The 19375-nt window shown below is 40.2% G+C and overlaps 1 protein-coding gene across 4 annotated transcripts in view; it reads left to right on the top strand.

Annotated features, from left to right (window-relative positions):
- chka (choline kinase alpha) overlaps positions 1 to 16785 on the top strand; it is a 64860-nt gene extending 48075 nt beyond the window's left edge. For all 4 annotated transcript variants that reach the window (XM_078220670.1, XM_078220669.1, XM_078220673.1 and 1 more), the window contains 7 exons: positions 1657 to 1761; positions 3777 to 3835; positions 4897 to 4984; positions 8028 to 8136; positions 10837 to 10943; positions 13914 to 13995; positions 14193 to 16785. In XM_078220670.1, the coding sequence (XP_078076796.1) occupies positions 1657 to 1761; positions 3777 to 3835; positions 4897 to 4984; positions 8028 to 8136; positions 10837 to 10943; positions 13914 to 13995; positions 14193 to 14252 (610 nt within the window). In that variant the 3' untranslated portion in view covers positions 14253 to 16785. The remainder of the gene's footprint in view (positions 1 to 1656; positions 1762 to 3776; positions 3836 to 4896; positions 4985 to 8027; positions 8137 to 10836; positions 10944 to 13913; positions 13996 to 14192) is intronic.
- Positions 16786 to 19375: the final 2590 nt, after the last annotated feature.

The raw sequence follows: 19375 nt of genomic DNA, 5'->3' as shown, positions 1-19375 counted from the left end.
AGAACATTTTGATTGCATGGATTAATGAATTCTACGATTTTTTTTTTGAAATTGCATACTTTGAACTAGATCAAAATATCAGTAATATATTAATTACTGGGCGGCATGATGGCAGTGATTAGCACTGTTGCCTCATAGGAACAGGGACCCGGGTTCCATTCCCGACATGGGTCACTGTCTGTGCAGAGTCGGCAGCTTCTCCCTGTGTCTGAATGGGTTTCCTCCCACAGTCCGAAAGATGTGCCTGTTAGGTGCATTGGCCATGCTAAATTCTCTCTCAGTGTACCCGAACAGGTGCCGGAGTGTGGCAACTAGGGGACTTTCATAGTAACTTCATTGCAGTGTTAATGTAAGCCTACTTAGGACACTAATACTTAAACTTAATTCAAATTTCAGGAAGAGATATTAAACACCAAAAATAGATATTTTACATCATGAACGGGTTTATTTGTTTTGTTGAATTATGCACTTTGGGCACTTGCCCACTAAAGTCTTGTGTACACGTCCTCCTCCAAAGAAGCTTAGAAATTACATTTTACCATCCACCACTTACAGCAGAATAATTTAACACCATTACATCTGTGACAAGTTCTATATTGCCATTGACATTTGTGGAATAGTTGTGCAGAAACTGCACCTTGGGTTTGGCAGTTATAAAAGCAGCTTTGAGATATGGGTTAAACATACTTGCCTCCAGAGTTTTTCTTCCTTTTTCCATCACCAATTCTCTTTCCTTACCTTCCTCTCCTGAAATTAATGGTTCGTGGTTCCGTGTAAGATATTGGCATTATGTAAGTGGACGTGACAGCTTCTTCCCTGCTGCCATCAGACTTTTGAATGGACCTACCATATTTAAGCTGATCTTTCTCTACACCCTAGCTATGACTGTAACACTACATTCGGCACCCTCTCCTTTCCTTCTCCTCTATATGTACTCAATGAATGGTATGTTTTGTCTGTATGGATGCAAGAAACAATACTTTTCATTGTATCCCAATACATGTGACAATAATAAAATCAAATCAGAGTTATTTATGAGAGATCCAGGAAAAGCATTGTTCCTGGCCCATTTGCCTGGAGAGAACATCAATACCAAGTCTAACTTTATCTGAATCCTCATTCACACAAATTCAGCTTTGATCAGTGAACACTACTAATCAAGAGAGGGAACTGTGTCACAATTATTTCTGTCCCCCAATGTCCCAACTTGGAGATTCTGTAACTAGGGATTTGACCTTGTCCTTTAATAAACTGTGGCAATATTTGTTTTGAGATTTATTGTATGTAAAACAGTGAATTTGGACATATCCTTGCTTGCCATTTGACACTTTTTGATTATCCAAATATTTTAATTGCATCTAACAAAACATAAAGGGTTAAGAATTCTTCAGAATAGTCTATGTGGTAATGGTGCATGTATGAAGATTTCAACTGCTTTATATCTCGAATAGATTTTGCACAGATAGTGAACAGAAATCTTCAGAAACGCATTTAAAACTGTGCTACAAATAGCAGCCTGAGAAATTTAAAGTTCAATGATTACATTGGTTCCTGCATTTCAAACTTAACTGTACTTTTGTCAAAACAAAGCATTTTGTATGTCTATATACTGTTGACTTGTATCACAATATTGCGTTGATTTTTCATTAATGATAGGTACTTACAGCAAGTGATGCGAATCAGCTTTACAAGGGAGTCTCACGTTAGAGTGTTCCATAAACTTCTCAGTTACAACCTGCCACAAGAAATGGAGAAGCTGAGGTAGTGCTTTATTGAATTAATAACATTTGCCATTGTGCTATTAAAATCTAAAGTTTTAAACTTTCCAATGTTTTAAAAAAAATTGAGTCAAATTTGTCTGTTATAAAAAGGCTGTATGAGTTTCACAGTACTTACACATTTACCAGCTCTGATACAATATATCCTTTTAGATTTAGTGTCTGCCATCACTCGTTAACAGATTTTGTGTCTCATGTGATCTACCGTGCACCATTGCTGATCAATATTTAGTTTAAAGAAAAGTAGTGTGAGCCAGAGATCTTAACAGAACTCGGGGCGGCACAGTGGTTAGCACTGCTGCCTCACAGCGTCAGGGACCCGGGTTCAATTCCAGCCTCCGGTCACTGTTTGTGTGGAGCTTGCACTTACTCCCCATGTCCGTGTGTGTTTCCTCGAGTGCTCCGGTTTCCTCCCACAGTCCAAAGATGTGCGGGTTAGGTGGATTGGCTGTGCTAAATTGACCCTAGTGTCAGGGGGATTAGCAGGGTAAATATGTGGGGTTACGGCCGGGTGGGATTGTGGTCGGTGCAAACTCGATGGGCGAATGGCTTCATTCTGCACTGTAGGGTTTCTATGAATCCTGCTGTTTGTAGCAGCAGTGGTAATATTGCTTATGTAGCTACGTGTGTTTTCATTTTATGGAAGGCAAACTGAAAAATACTTTAATGAAGTAAAGTATTATTGTAAACCAATAGATCTGTTTACTTGCATGAATACACAAGAATTCAGTTTTCAGTGTGATTCACCTGTTTCCCATAGTTATTGTACCAGAAAATAATAAAGCACACGACTCCATCACTGTTCTAAGAAAACACTTTCAAACTAACTGGCTGTGTTGGTCTTTGCCTCCTACTGTGTCACTTTGGGGTGAAATTGATCTTTTCTGAAAATGCAAAACAGCTGATAGCTAATCAGCAGCCTGTTTTACACCAAATCTGATTTTCTTTCTCCAAAAACGGAAACTAAAATCAGACAATTGGGTAAAACAGGCTGCCAATCAGTTATTTCACAGCAAGTTTTACCAATCATGAAACCTTCCAGGAGACTATGTGAATAACTCAGTAGAGGATGCTTCTTGGGGAGACCAAAACTCATTATACCCCAGCTGTTGCTTCTTCCCACATAAGCAAATATTCACTCCAGAAATAGGCTGCCTTCTTTTCAAAAGCCCTCCAGTACACACCTGCAGCAATGGCTATTTTATACTATCTTAGTTCAATTTTAGAAACTTTGTAATTCTATCTTCTGGGGTTAACCTGAGCCGACCCAAACTATGCTATATTATGCATCACCTGGTTTGGTACAGATTGGGCAAGTATTATGAATGCATGCTGCCGGCAATGAGCCTTGCTCATTGCGAATAATCACAATCAAGTTACTCAGAATTTCTCATCTAGAAATGGACAGCCAAGTATTTGGGTGCGGGGGTGGGGGGTGTGCTGAATCTTGACCAAATTTGTATTTATATCCCTGGATTTGTTTTTACATGTTCACAACTTTATGTGGCTTTTTCTACAGTGAGGTGCTTTAATTCTGTCAACATCTTGAGTGAAAGAATAACTAGAAATGCTGTGTTTAAAGAAGTGTTGTTGTAAAAAAAAAAGATACTAACTTGACCGTAAATGTTTTGCAGGTCTGTTAGTTATTGAAAGATCTGTTTTTAAAAGTGCAACATTGCTATTTATTGCGAATGCTGGTGTTGTATCTCGCAGAAGTAACACAATTGTATCTACTTCGTAAGAAGATAGCTTGAGCATTTTAAATTGCAGAAATGCTTCTAATGAGCGCAACTTTTGAATAGCAAGATGTGCACTGGTTTTACTACATGACCCTCAAACCAAATTAGTGTATCAGTACATTCTCTCCACGAGCCATGGTAAAATGTAATTCCTTCATCAGTTAATATTGCGAGATAATGGCATCTGTTGCATTTGAGAATCCAGCATTGGAAGCTCAAGCTTTACCAAATCATTTAATGTCACTCTCATTCTGCTCAGGTCTCTGCTTCAAGCAACTCCTTCGCCAATTGTTTTCTGTCACAATGACTGTCAGGAAGGTAAGATGGTTTATACTTAATGCATAAAAGTAAAAGTGGTTCATTTGATTTATTATTGTCACATGTACAAAGTTTCTAGTTTGGACCAGGGAGCGGCGCGGGCTTGGAGGGCCGAAGGGCCTGTTCCTGTGCTGTATTGTTCTTTGTTCTTTGTCTCGCACAGTGAAAGGTATTGTTTCTTGCGCGCTATACAAAGCATACCGTTCATAGAGAAGGAAACGAGAGAATGTAGAATGTAGTGTTACAGTCATAGCTAGGGTGTAGAGAAAGATCAACTTAATGCAAGGTAAGTCCATTCAAAAGTCTGATGGCAGCAGGGAAGAAGCTGTTCTTGAGTCGATTGGTACGTGAACTCAGACTTTAGTATCTTTTTCCCAATGGAAAAAGGTGGAAGAGAGAATGTCTGGTGCGTGGGGTCCTTAATTATGCTGGCTGCTTTGCCAAGGCAGTGGGAAGTGTAGACAGAGTCAATGGATGGGAGGCTGGTTTGCGTGATGGATTGGGCTACATTCACGGCCTTTTGTAGTTCCTTGCAGTCTTGAATTTGCCTTACCATAATATTTAATCTCTTTTTGGAAGTTATTTTAATTTGGAATTATCTGCAGTGCCCAATTAGGCCAAAGTGTAAATTCTTCACTTTTAAGTTCATAATCTCAGCATCATGACAATAGCTCGTCTGTAAAATGGCAGATTATTGGGGAAGGTTTGGCACAGTGGTTAGCACTGCTGCCTCACAGCGCCAGGGACCTGAGTTCAATTCTTTGGTCACTGTCTGTGAGGAGTTTGCACATTCTTCCTGTGTTGGCGTGGGTTTCCTCCGGGTCCTCTGGTTTCCTCCCACACTCCAAAGATATGCAGGTTAGTTTGATAGGCTATGCTAAATTGCCCCTTAGTGTTGCGGGGGATTAGCAGGGCAGATGCGTGGGGTTACGGGGATAGGGCCAGGGTGGGATTGTTGTCGGTGCAGGCTCGCTGAGCTGAATGGCCTCCTCTTGCACTAAAGGGTTTCTAAGGTGCAGCCTGTATCCAATATATCATTTGACTTTTACTTTTTATCCCAGGCAATCTCCTGCTGTTGGAACACACTGAGAACTCTAGTGATCAGAAACTCATGCTCATTGACTTTGAATACAGCAGCTATAACTTCAGGTAATTGTGGTTTTGTTTGAAATGCAGATGAGATTAATGGGAGGGAGCTGTACTCCTGATTGTATGTAATTGGAGTCTTCCCGTAGTATCTGATAACCAGTCATCCCTGGTTATACATAACAGCTTCTCATGAAATCTTAATTTTTAGAATGTTTTGCACAACCTATTCTACCGAATCCTTAACCCATGAAATTTGAATATTTCTGGCATCTGGATGTTGAATCTCTCCTGGTTAGAAACTGATTGACTGACTGGATCTTTCATCAGTTCAGGTAATTGGATTGAGAATATTACAGCAAGGAATATTGTGGTTTCTGAGAGAGTTGTATTGGGACTGCAGATTTTATATGACCAACTCGAAGATGTGTCTTATCCTCGTTAAACTTGGGGATTAGAGTCAACAAGCTGCTGGAAATAATCAATTTGGGTTGATTGAAAATTCGAAGTAAAAATAGAACATTTTGAAGATGCACATCACACTTGTCATTATCCACAAAGGAAAAAAGACTGGTTATAATGTTTCAGCGTGCTGAAGGCCAAGAGATAAACTGGCATTCTATAGAGATTGGAAAACAGACGAAGGAGCAAATGGATGATGTGGAAAATTGATGAATATACCAAATACGAAGACAGAGATATATCAAAGGGGTTGGAGTGTAGGGGTAAGAAAGCCCTGCTGCAGTTGTTTAGGGCTTTAGTGAGCCACATCTGGACTATTGTGTACACTTTTGGCCTCCAAGGATACGCTTGACTTAGAAAAATTGAGAGGAATATTTGGAGAAACACCTTTGTGTACTGTTGCCTTTTGAATACTGTGGCTTGCAATAGTCACATGACCTCAGGTCATCCTTGGTAATACAAAGGATTGAGGCAGAAGCCATTTTTACATACCTTAAGGGGTGGGGGGAGAGCGCGGGAGAATGGCATTGAGAGAGAGCATCAACCACGATAACATTGAATGATGCAGCAGGCTCGAATGACCTACTCTGCCTATTTTTTATGTGTCTACATTGAATAAACACCTCCTCTGTCTCTATATGACTTGGTGTCAAATTTTGTTTGATAATGCTCACGTGAAATGCCTTTACATCTAAGGCAATATTTAAATGGAAGCTGTTGTTGTTTAAGCTACTCAGCTTAGCAACTTGTTTTTGCAGCACTCTTGATGTAATCGGAAGTCCCAAGGTTCTTTACAAAAGCATGATAAAACAAAACGGCACGGTAGCACAGTGGTTAGCACTGCTGCTTCACAGCTCCAGGGACCTGGGTTCGATTCCTGGCTTGGGTCACTGTCTGTGTGGAGTTTGCACATTCTCCTCGTGTCTGCGTGGGTTTCCTCCAGGTGCTCTGGTTTCCTCCCACAGTCCAAAGATGTGCGGGTTAGGTTGATTGGCCATGCTAAAATTGCCCCTTAGTGTCCTGAAATGCGTAGGTTAGAGGGATTAGTGGATAAAATATGTAAGGGTATGGGGATAGGGCCTGGGTGGGATTGTGGTCGGTGCAGACTCGATGGGCCGAATGGTCTCTTTCTGCACTGTAGGGTTCTATGGTTCTAAAACATGACAGCAGGCTATATAAAAAGATATAAAGTCAGATAGTCAAATGCCTAGTTAAAGAGATGGGTTTTAAGGAGTGCTTTAAAGGGGGAACGTGAGCTAGAGAGGCAAAAAAATGCAAGGAGGAAATTCCAGAGCTTTGGGCCCAGGCAACTGAAAGCGCAGCAATTGATGGAGTAATTACGATTGCGGATGTTCAAGAAGCCAGAATTAGATGAACACAGATCTTGGAGGTTGTGGGGCTGAAAGAGATTACAGAGCTATGGATTTGCAAGATAATGGGAGGATTTCAAAACAAGGATGAAAATTTTAACATCAAGACCATGTTTGACCAACTTAAGTAAAAACCTAAATTGCATTTATAGCTTTAACGGTCTTTCCTGGTCCCATGCTAGCAAATCTGTGCTTGCATCTCTTCCATTGTATTTATATCCATTCTAATATGATGTGCCCAAAATTGCATACTGTTAACTTCAGTCTTATAAGGCCTTGCACAAATTCAACTTCACCACTGTGTTTATGCATTCTATGCCTCTACATACAAAACTAAATGTTCAATTTGTCTATATGGGGCCTTATTTACTTGCATTGCCACCTTTTAATGACCTGTATATCTTCCCACCATTGTCCCATTTTATGTGCACTTGCCTTGCCCATTATTACATGCAAAAATGATTAACTTCATATCTTTCTATCTTGAACTATGTCTATTTGGCCACCTGCTAGAGTATCTATATCCACCTGCAGTATTTCACTGCTTGCTGTACCCTGTCCCCATCACAATCTGATATCTTTTGATAATTGTGCCCTTCCATTCATGTATTGGACAGATTTAACTGTGGCTTTCAAAATAGAGGTGGGTACAATTTTGTCTTTTAAAAAGCGTTTAGACAGTTACATGGGTATGGAGGGATATGAGCCAAAAACAGGCAATTAGAACTGCTTGGAGGTTAAAAACAAAAAGGGGCAGCATGGACAAGTTGGGCTGAAGGGTCTGTTTCCATACTGTAAACCTCTATGAATCTGAGAATGCAGGATTAAGGGGAAAGATCAGAGGGAGTGGAACTAGCTGAATAGTTCCTGCAGAGAATCAGTGTGGACTGGGCACTTTGAATGGCCTCCTTTGGTGCTGTAACCATTCTATATCGTAAATGCGGATGCAAACCCTCTGGAACATCTCTATCACTGCTTTACGAACCCGAATTATAAAGAAATATTGCAGGAGAGTAATTTAAATGGGTTTTCTGTTTGTGAGAAACACGAGCTATCTATAAAGTAAGTATTATAGGAAGATGCTATTAGACAAATTTGGTCACTCCATTCGTAGAAAGAGGAAATTTCCCACAAAAGAGATAGGATATTCATATTAGGTTATCACAAATATTTGGTTGTGACAATCCTTAGTTCTTTGTTGCGTGCATTAAAAACTGAGATGTGGAATGAATAAATAGTACTCCAGTTGCCAAAAACATTATTTTTTATTCCAGGGGGTTTGATTTTGGAAATCACTTCTGTGAATGGATGTATGACTACAATTGCGATGAGTATCCGTTTTTCAAGGTCGATATCAAGAATTATCCTTCCAAAGCACAGCAGGTATGTTCTTTAATTTCAAGTGAGTCCTTCTTTATTCCAGTTGGAAGTACACAAATCATTGAATTCCAAAGCACAATCTGCAGTGATTCAACATTTTAGCCTAAAGTTTTCAACCATATTGCTGATTTGTAAATCATTCATTTTCCTGAGTTACTGTAACTATCTCAATACCTCAACCCCTGGTTTTATTTCTAGATTGTCATGTTTAACAGTTTAATAAATAAAAATAAGATCGATTCAAATGCAGTTTTAAGATAATTTATTATATTGCATTTTCTGGTGCCCGCCTGGAGTCTGCACTTGATGTTATGCACTGATCATTGTACAATGCAAATCTCATCAAATGGACCCTGTTTTCCATCTGGCATGCTTGAGGAAGGTACCAACCAATCAGCAAAAATAGATGTTGGGGTTACATATTGGTGGCATTCACTTCCCAGACTGCCCTTGAGCAGTTTGGCCTAAAAAGGTTGACATCATCCATCATCATCATCAGCAACCCCAAAAAATGGCGGCCAAAGGAAGTGCAGGTCTCTGCATCCTGCTGATGCCAGGCGTCCTTCCCCATGACCTCAGTGATAGCCCTGCGTGCTATTAACAAGATGCTGGGAACAAAACTTCAGCATTGGAACAGGTTGCACATTATCACGGTCAGCTTGTTTGTGAAAAGACACACACTCTAGCTCTGGAACAAGGGCCAGGCTTGGCACATCTCAGATTGAGGATAAGGGTGGGTTTCCATGTAGGAAATGTATATGGAATTAGGAAGTTCCAGCAATTTCAAAGGAGGAGAGACTTCTTAAATATTTTGAGGCCTTGTGTGTGGTCACAGTACTACTATATTACCATTTGCATTAATGCAACTTGATCCCATATGTGCATGGACTTTTGCAGAACAACTTTACATTCGCCCTATTCTATCTACTCAACTCCACTATATATCCAGGAATGTGTGGAGCTGTGAAGTTCCTTGGTGCTGAAAGAGTTGTGTGTATGTCAGTAAGTGACAGAACAGCAAGGTTGTTTTACAGTGACATTGGATGAAATAGTCCCAACTTAGTCATAGTCCCTGGCCAAACGGTGGGAGCAGTAGTGGGTTGGGAACACAAAAGGTAAAGGAACAGGTGCTCACACTCTTTAACTGAGTCATGGCATTAGCAATCGTCCAGTCTGGATTCCCAATTGATCCGGAAGGCAGGAAGGATGACATGGTGACTCAGTCAAAAGATTAATTTCTAATTATGGGGACCCTGGAACAGGCTGGTTACTTGTCCACAGTGGCAAGTTGCTGACGGGCTGGGAAAAAAGTGCCTGGCTATTTAAGCCAGAATGCTAAGTTAAAACTGCTGTTAAGTTTATTGTAATATTTAAATGCCTTACCTGACAACTGCTCGGGTGTTCCCCACTCTCCTTCAAACCTCCAGTGAAATCCGGAAGTGGGTGGGATGATAGTGGAATCCCAACCCAATGCCACTTTTAGGTGATTTAACTCCCCCATTGGTGCTCAACTCTGCCTCCTCTCGCCTGGGAAAGCTCCACCATAGGGCAAGATTCTTGTGTTCTTGCTGGTGGTAAGCTTGGAGGCAGGAAGGGCATGCACTTGGGTGGGATGGTGGTGTACCCTGAATGCCACTTGCTGTAAAACATGATATACAATCGTCCTCCTGAGGAAGATGCTGAGCAGTATGACTACCTTCCTTGCACCTCCACATTGTAAGTAAGGGTTATAATATAAATCTAGGGTTTCTGTACAGCACAATAATGTCATTTTGCTCACAGACTCCGTTTCCTGCTTCCACATTCATTCGATCCTCCACCGCTTTATTTTTAGCTAGTCAATTCTTGCTTCATTCACCCTTTTGAAAAGACTGCAGAACAATAGGGGTGCGTGGCCCTTTAAGGACTGATGACGCAGACTGTTGTGTCCTCTCAATTTCCAGCCTCTTGAGTAGGTGATTGGGCAGCAGTCGGGTTGGATTGAGCCTGTAGGTGGAAACCTGCCAGGCCACTAGATTTTAGAAATACAAACTGGTTTAGCCCTGCCCAATTTGGATGAGGTAAGCTCCTAGTGCTTCATTGACAGAAAATAGTTGTATTCCACGATTTTAATAATATTAGAGTTCTTCAGGATGGCTGTTCAAGAAAACAGCATTACTTATAGCATCAAAAAATTCTGCCGAAATGCCTGTGGTTAATGCAAAGCAGTGTAGGTTGGATTTTTATTCAGCAAAGTTCAGAAGGTGAATATAGATGAGGGAGACAATTGGCCCATCTACTTCAAATCCATGATAATCTACAACTCCACATGTCAAAACATTTGATTCTTTCTTAAACATTCGACTTGAGCTTTCCACTTGGAAAACCATTCTGGATAATTATTATGCTGTCTGAAAAAGTACCTCCTAACATCAAATCTGAATTTATTTTTTGTCAGATTGTACCTTTGATCTCTCCATCTTGCAACTGTAGGTTAGCATAAAATAGTGTTGGGAATTAATCTTTTCCACTCTGCCTAACTTGCACACATCTCAAGCTGCAATTACTTAAGTGTTCTGATTATAGACTTTGTCAGTGATGTCAAACCAACAAATAAAAAATTTTGCAATTGCTTTATTTAATTTGAATATCTTTATTGCAGACTATATAATCTGTGCCAAACTAGTTTCTCACCCAAATACTATTTTATTATTCTATTGACAGCTCCATTTTATCAGAGTTTACAGTGCTGAATTCCAGAATGAATTTGACGACTTGGATGACAAACAGGTGGCAAAAATGGAGGACCAAATGCTAGAAGAAATAAATAGGTAATTATAACAATTGGTGACACTTTTTTTAAAAAAAAACTTTTTTCATCCTGTATGATTTTTAAAAGTGCAACCTGCTTCTCATGAATTTGTACGGTAAAACCAAATTCCAAAGTAGGAAAACATTCCAATGAATCCAGAGGGATTATAGACAAAGTGAGTGTGCAATGACCGGAAAATGGAGTATAACGTGTGAACATGTGAAATTGTCCCTTTTTCACAGGAAAAATAAAAAAAGCACATTATCTAAATGGCGAGAGATTGCAGAGCTCTTGAGATGCAGAGGGATCGAGGGGGTTCTAATGTATGGTTCACAAAAGGCAACTATACAGGAAATTAGGAAAGCTAATATAACATTACCATTTATTGCAAAGGAAATTGAATGTAAAAGTAGCAAGGTTATGCTTCACTTATACAGGGCATTGGTGAGACCACATCTGAACTGCTCTGTACACTGTTGGTCTCCTTTATTTAAGGAAATATGGAAAGAAGTTCGGAGCAGGTTTACCAGACTAATACCTGGAATGGGCGGATTGTCATTGAAGAAAGGTTGGACATGCTAGGCTTGTATCTGCTGGTGTTTGGAAGAGTTAGAGGAGACTTGATAAGTTCCTGAGGGTTTTGTCAGTGATGTGGAGAGGATGTTTCCTCTTGTGGGAGAATCTAGAACTAGGGGTTTGTCCACTTAGGACAGAGATGAGGAGAATTATTTTCTCTCAGGCCTGAGAATCTTTGGAACTCTCCCTCAAAAGATGGTGGAAGCAGAGTCTTTGAATATTTTTAAACAAGAGGTAGGTAGATTCTTGATAAGAAAGGGCTGAAAGGTTATCAGGAATAGGTGGGAATGTGGAATTCAGGTTATGATGAGATCAGCCATAATCTTATTGAATGGTGGAGCAGGCTCAAAGGACCCAGTGGCCTACTCCTGCTCCCTCCCAATTCATATGTTTGTGTGAATCAGTTCAGTCAACAGATAACTGGGTGCAATACCATTTCTGTTATGGAAAATGGGTACCCAGACTCCGATATTACTTTTAAGGAAGTATATTTGAAGTGCTCTTTTTAAAGATTTGTAGCATCATTTTAAAGCTACTTTAGAAACCTTTGATAGAGTAAAATTCTCCAGGTTACTTAACCACTCCAAAGTTGACTGGGTGGAATTTTAAGTTGCTCTCCTGAGCAACCAGAAGCAGTGCCCACCCACGGCCAGCACGGTACTTCCTGCAAGTGCATCAGCTTTCAACTCAGCAGCCTGTGCAGAATGTGGGGGTGGATATCCTGCTCGACCTCTTGCAGTTTGTGTTGTACCTACCCCCCCCCCCCCTCCCCCGACACCTTGTGAGGCCAGGGGAAACAGGTGTATTATTCCAGGGTTCGCAGTGAAAGGTAACACTTGCCCTGCTGTGGACCATTGCCACACAGTTGCTCTCAATCTCCACGGGACAGTCCAGCTGCCAATTCTATTGTGTACCTGATCCCCGGGCTCACATTGCAGCGGTTCAGACAATATGCTGTCCAGCTTGCCTTCCCTCCCCAACTGCAGAACTCCCGCCTTGCATTAAGATTTATTTCCCTTTGTCTGCAATAATGGTACAATGGATTTCCACATCATCTGCCTATTTGTTCATTTTTTGGGGGGGGGAAAGTAGAAAAATACTAAGCAGGTCAGGCTGTCCTAAAGGTTTACTGTGGCGATCAACGCTCGTAAGGACAGGTTTCATGACCTGATGATGATTGTGTGGTGTGTCAGTACCATCCATTGCACTCTTTCAGCCTTATCATCCACTTCCTTCCATGTATGTTTCAAAACCATGCCCTGAGAGGCAAGCAGGACTCCCTTCCTTGCCAGTAATCTGCATCATCTCTATTTTGTGTTGTCCCACCACAGATGATGACCCCAAACATTTATTTTGTCCGCCACCAATTTTTCTTGTTGGCCAAGGTTGATTTTCATCCCATTTGGATCCAACTGGATTCAAACACAGCTTCTAGTGCTGTAAGGACAGTATTTAAACCCAGTATATGGTAACCTCAAATTCTCTGACATACTGTTATCTGTAATTCAGATCATATGAAATTTAGCTATTTTCCAGGGTACATCTTCAAATTTGGTTGCTTCTATGTGGTTTTAAAATATAAAATCTCTCTGCTGTGATTGAAGCTTAAGGAATATGTTATGGGCGGCATGGAGGCACAGCGGTTAGCACTGCTGCCTCACAACATCAGGGACCTCGGTTTGAATCCTGGCTTGGGTCACTGTCTGTTTGGAGTTTGCATGTTCTCCCCGTGTCTGCGTGGGTTTCCCCAGTTGCTCCAGTTTCCTCCCACAGTCTGAAAGATGTGCTGGTTAGGTGCATTGGCCAAGCTAAATTTTCTCTCCATGTACCCAAACAGGCTACACAGGGGATTTTCACAGTAACTTCATTGCAGTATTAATGTAAGCCTACCTGTGACACTAATAAATAAACTTAATTATAAGGAGATGAATTAAGTTTTGATAGGCAGCAAAGGCAATGTAACCATTGCTGAATTCTACAAGCTTCCATCACCTCAAATACAGAATCAAAATGGTATTTAGCAATCTTTTAAGTGGTATTTAATAACTAAAACATGACTGGTAAGCATTGTGATTTTATTTTCATTTTACCATTTTTCATCAAGTAATTAACAAGTAGGTTGTATCTGGGATAGTTATGGTATATTGCTCTTTTAGGATGTTTAAATGCATATCTGCTTTTGAAATAAGCTTGTGGAATGGATAGTGTTGGCCCAGTACAATAGCTTTTTCTTAAAATACAAATGAGGGTAATGAGAGTGTGTAAAGCACAATATATTTTAGACCAGTGAAATTACATGTCATGGTATTTTATAATCCTGTTTATTCCTACATTGCTGTGTTAAGCTATTCCTTTTTAATCTGTTAATTCAACTGTGCACGTGTTAATATTTCTATGTATTTAAAATTTTCAGATATGCACTTGCATCACATTTCTTTTGGGGCCTGTGGTCCATTATTCAGGCTCGGATTTCAGCAATTGAATTTGGATATTTGGTGAGTGAAATATAAAGGTTAAAAGTTTGGAAAGAGAGCACGTGTGGCTTTAATTTACCTTCATACACTTATTGTTCAAAATGGTAGCATTTTTGATCTTGAAATTGAATACCTTCTCAATAATAGGAGACAGGATATAAGCAAAACACAAATTTCCATTCTGAAATATTTTCAGTTGTTAATGATTTCTTCCACAGGATTACGCTTTAGCAAGATTTGAAACGTACTTTGAACAGAAGAAGCAGCTAGGCGTTTGATGATTGGAAAATATGCGGGAGAAGTCAGCGTCGTTCAGTAAAGACGAAGACACGAGCAAATTTAAGTGTCGGGGTCAACTATGGAAAACCACAGCAGTGTTCAGCAGAGATATGGACCGTGTGGATTTGTTTCATGTGGTAGAAGTTTAGAAAGTGGATCTGTAGAATTAAAAACAAATGATATAAATTTATGGTCTGCAAGAAAAAAATGAAGACATGTTTACTCTTTCAGAACTTGCTTTGTGAATAGAACTTTGAAAACTGCAGTAATGTAATATTAATCTGTGCAAAATTGCTAATTAATTCTCTGGAATAGCTTCCATTTGTTAAGTAGATGTTTAGTGTAGTGTACATCAAAACCTTCCTCTGGCTGGAAAATGTGGCTTATCATTTTGAAATGCTTTTTACATGTTTTATCTTTTGTGTTTTTTGGGGAGAATGACTTTTGGGTAAAGTAACACAATACAAGTCAGAGAAAAGTTTAAACTCTGAAGTACTTGCCTAGAAATCTATGTTAAGACAGATTTGTCGCTATATGTAGTACAATGTGAAAATCAGTAAACCTACTGAAGCCAAGTTTGGATGTACAATACAATATAATTTTGCTTTATTAATAACACAGCGAGTGAAAGAATATTGGAACCAAGCTGTGGTAATACAACAGATTGATATCTGAGCCACACAGGGCAGTAGTACCCTTGACCCTGTTGATGATGGACCAGTTAGCTGACTGACGGGACCCAAAGGGATAGACCTGTCACTGAGGAGGAGGCAGGAATCTTTCCAATTGTCTTCAGATAACCTTACAATAAGTTGATCCTAGCTGCTTAAGCACCGGAATATTTTTCCATGAGCTCTGCATGTTTTTAACCTGTTAAACCCCATGAGTACCGTTATATACACTTGGATAATCTCTAGTTCTTAGCTGGTACCAACCTGTGCCTACACTTATTTTGAACTTTTTTGGAGTATGCCGCTATGGGGAGAAATGTCTGGCAATCAAAAGTCTAATAATGTGCATTTCCCGTTAAACACATATGGAAAGTTAAGAATGGTTATAGTTTAGAAAACTAGTTTAGAAAAAAAGATCATTGTTTAGGATATTAATTTGTAGTGGTTTTTTGGGGTTTTTTCCTTGTTGTATATTATTATGTAGCTGAGCCTCTGTTTGAAAAAATACAATTGCATTAATGTTATTATTCCCTCGTACTAAATAACAAATGTAAAATAAATAAGGTGATATGCATTTAATGGTTGGTAACAAGAATTGTAAGTTTGGAGCCTGTTATTTACAGCCAAATCTCTGAAATGAATTGGCATAAGTTCTCTCCTGCTTCAATACTACAGTGAAAAAAGGTAAAATTCAGTTTCAGCAAGAATGCAAGATGCATAATGGAAGATTAGTTGCCCATTATATACCCCACCCAATTTTTCTTTCAGTCAAGTCAAAGCGAGCCAGGCAGGATGTAGAATGGGCAGCCAGTTTGCCATCACATGTGTTGCTCTCTTGCCGAAACTGAATTTCAACTCCGGTACGCCACTTGCTAACATTTTCTGAGGTGGCCAATTCTGCAGTTCAATTTGCAACTTTTAATTTCCAGGAAAACTGCAATGTGAACTTTTGAGTACTACTGTTGTCAGTTTGCTGTGCATGAGGTAGAATAACAGTGACCAATATTTATTCATAGTTTTGTATTCTATTGCTTATTGTCTGTAACCCAATTGATGTGCCCACATGGAGGCATTTAAGCTAACACCTGAGCCTTTTCCTTTGTCTTGTTGAACATGGAATACTGTGTATATAGTATGGATGACATTAAGACCAAAGCCAAACTGATTGGAACGAGATACTTTGCAAATTAGGGAAAGTATCTGATGATATGTCTGCCTTGACACTACTTCTTGAAGTATCTTGAGCACAATACTATTAATGAAGCTGCCACTAACATACAAGTTAATACATACATGTAGGCTTGTAATTTTTTTTGCAGTAGGTGATGCATGGTAAATGTGTAGGTTTTAGCTCGTCATAGCAGTTAAATTTCTTACTGGACGTAGATATAAAAACCCAGTGTCCGGTCAAGTTCCAAATCCCAATGTAATAAATTGTTTTAAAGAGCTGTCTCCAAGTTAAACTAAGCTAATGACACTCAGTTTAAAATGTGAAATTTAAGTATGGTATTACATTTGGGGAGCACTGAATAATTCTTAGTGCAATGTTGCACTGTTTCTGACAATAGCCAACATTGTTACTTTTGTGTAGTACTTCTGCTTTACTAAGAAGGTGCATGGGCACCTTAAATGGTGATCTTTTCTGTAAGCCAGAGTAATTGCACTATAAGCAATCAGAATTTACCTTGTGTGTTGATTTGTTATAAAAGATATGAATGCTTTTACATTTTTAATGCAGTGAGGTGGTGCATTATGTTTATTATGTTGATGCCAAATCAGTTGTATTTTTGTAAAATGTCACTGTATGCACAGTTTCTGTACTGACATCAAATCTTTTATTAAAGCTTTTTTTTTCCTGGTGGCATAAGGAAATACTGGTTGTAGCATATTTGCTTTACTGCTTTGTCTCGAAGTGGCTAAAGGTGGCCATAAATTCCTGTCAAATTAATGGAAATTTATAAATGCAAGTAGTTCCTTGCACTGTGATTGCATTGGATGCAGAGCATTGAAACTAAAATCTCCAGTGGATACAATCGTCTTTTCTTCCATTTTTAATTATTCAATGTAAGATCATATTTCTGCCATCTTGTGCAATAGTTCAAGGCTTGTTGAAATAGGGCTTCTGAAATAGGAAATACGAACAAAGCCTATGAAATAGATATGGGTGGGAATATAATGTCTTTCCAAGACGATGGCAAAATTCCGAATGGAAAGACCATAAAGTACTTTCACTAGCTTTGAAACCCATAACTTTCAGAGCTCTCTCTTCCTCCTGGTACTTCATCTTCACTGTCAAGTGGGTCTTTTGAGGGGAACATGAAGACTGAAGATAACTGAAGCCCACTGAAGATGATTGTGGTAGACAGGAAATTCAGTCTTAGTTTCTTAACTAAGGAGGTGATAGCCCCAGCAGAGGGTATGTAAGCTGAGAGTGAGCTTCTGCAACATGTCCAAGCAATAGTGCCTCAGGAAGCTCAGGTGTCAGGAAGCAGATTTTCTCCCAAGAGGAGCAGGAGGCATTGGTTTTCAGGGTGACTACAGCCCTGAATTTCTTCAACTGTAGCTCTTTCCAAGGACTCTTAGGACATATAGAAACCCTACAGTGCAGAAGGAGGCCATTTGACCCATTGAGTCTGCACCAACAACAATCCTACCCAGGCCTCATCCTCACATATTTACCCCACTAATCTACAAATCCCAGGACACTAAGGGGCAATTTGACATGGCCAATCTACCTAACCTGCACATTTTTGGACAGTGGAAAGAAATCTGAAGAAACACAAGCAGACATGGAGAGAATGTGCAAACTCCACACAGTGACCCAAGCTAGGAATTGAACTCTGGGTCTCTGGAGCTGTGAGGCAGCAATGCTAATCACTGTGCTGCCCTAAATACCTCCAGCTGCTTGCAAGTGAAGCAGCCAGGTCATCATCTTTGCCAAGGTTGTTAATGATAACTTTTCCATGGATGAGGCCACTCGAACTCTGAGGTTGTTTGTTGCCATCAGCTGCTGCAGTGGCTGGATTTCCAGAAGTCCTGGGGCAAGATTATAGTACGTATGTGGCAATCAAAGTGTCTTCAGATCAACAGACATCTGGAATTGGAAAGACTTCCACTCCTTTAAAGTGTCCAATTATTTTGGTTACCACATCTGCCATGTGGCCTTTCCACCAAAGTTGAATCCTAGGAGTCAAAGGAGCTACCAATCAAATACCGTGGCAGATTTCTCCAGTCTCACCTGTCCCCTACTGCTGCCAGTAAGAACGGAAACTTTGGCATTCAGCCAAATCTCCATTCAGAGCTGCAGTACTGGATAATTGCAGCCATGGGTGAGGTCAGAGAATTCTGACCATTGCTACCAACCCCAGTAAGGAACACTAACAATGAGCCACAGGAGAGATGTAACAGGAACCATCTCATCAACAATAGAGCAAGCCATGAGGCATGGATGACTGAAAAGCTGGCATCTGAAAAGGAAAAATAGGAAAGACTTGCATTTATCATAGAATCATAGTGCAGAAGAGGCCCTGTGGCCCAATAAGTCTGCACCAACACATTAGAAACACCTAATTCCATTTACCAATACTTATCCCATAGCCTTGAATGTTATGACGTGCCAAGTGCTCATCCAGGTACTTTATAAAGGATGTGAGGCAACTCGCATCTACCACCCTCCCAGGCAGCACATTCCAAACCGTCATCACCCTCCAGGTAAAAAGCTTTTTCTTCACATTCCTTCCCCCCCCCCCCCCCCCCCCTTAACCTCCTGCCCCTCACCTTGACCCTATATTCTTTCGTGACTGACTCTTCAACTAAGGGGAACAGCTGCTCCTTATCCGCCCTGGTCACGCCCCTCATAATCTTGTACACTTTGATCAGGTCATCCCTCAGTCTTCCCTGCTCCAACAAAAACAACCCAACCCTATCCAACTTCTCTTCATAACTTAAATGTTCCATCCCAGACAGCACCCTGGTGAATCTCCTCTTCACATCCTCCAGTGCAATCACATCCTTCCAATAATGTGGCAACCAGAACTGCGCACTGTGGCTTCACCAAAGTTCAATACAACTCCGACATGACTTCCCTGCTTTTGTAATTATGCCTCGATTGACAAAGGCAAGTGTCCCATATGCATTTTTCACCGCTCTACCAACATGTCCTTCCACCGTGTTTGTCCATAGTGATCTATGGACAAACATGCCAAGGTCCCTTTGTTCCACAGAACTTCCTATTGTCATACTGTTCATTCTATACTTCCTTCCTTCCAAATTGTATCCCCTCACTTTTCAGGGTTAAATTCCAGCTGCCACTTATATGCTCATTTGACCATCCTGTCTATATCTTCCTGCAGCCCAACACACAGCCTCACTGTTAACCACCCAGCACCTTTTAATGACCAGTGGATATTTCAAAGCAATTTACACCTAATTGAATAATTCTTGAAGTGTAG

Source organism: Mustelus asterias, chromosome 9, assembly GCF_964213995.1.
Source record: "Mustelus asterias chromosome 9, sMusAst1.hap1.1, whole genome shotgun sequence".
Classification (NCBI taxonomy): Eukaryota; Metazoa; Chordata; class Chondrichthyes; order Carcharhiniformes; family Triakidae; genus Mustelus; species Mustelus asterias.
This window is presented reverse-complemented; position numbering and strand designations above follow the sequence as displayed.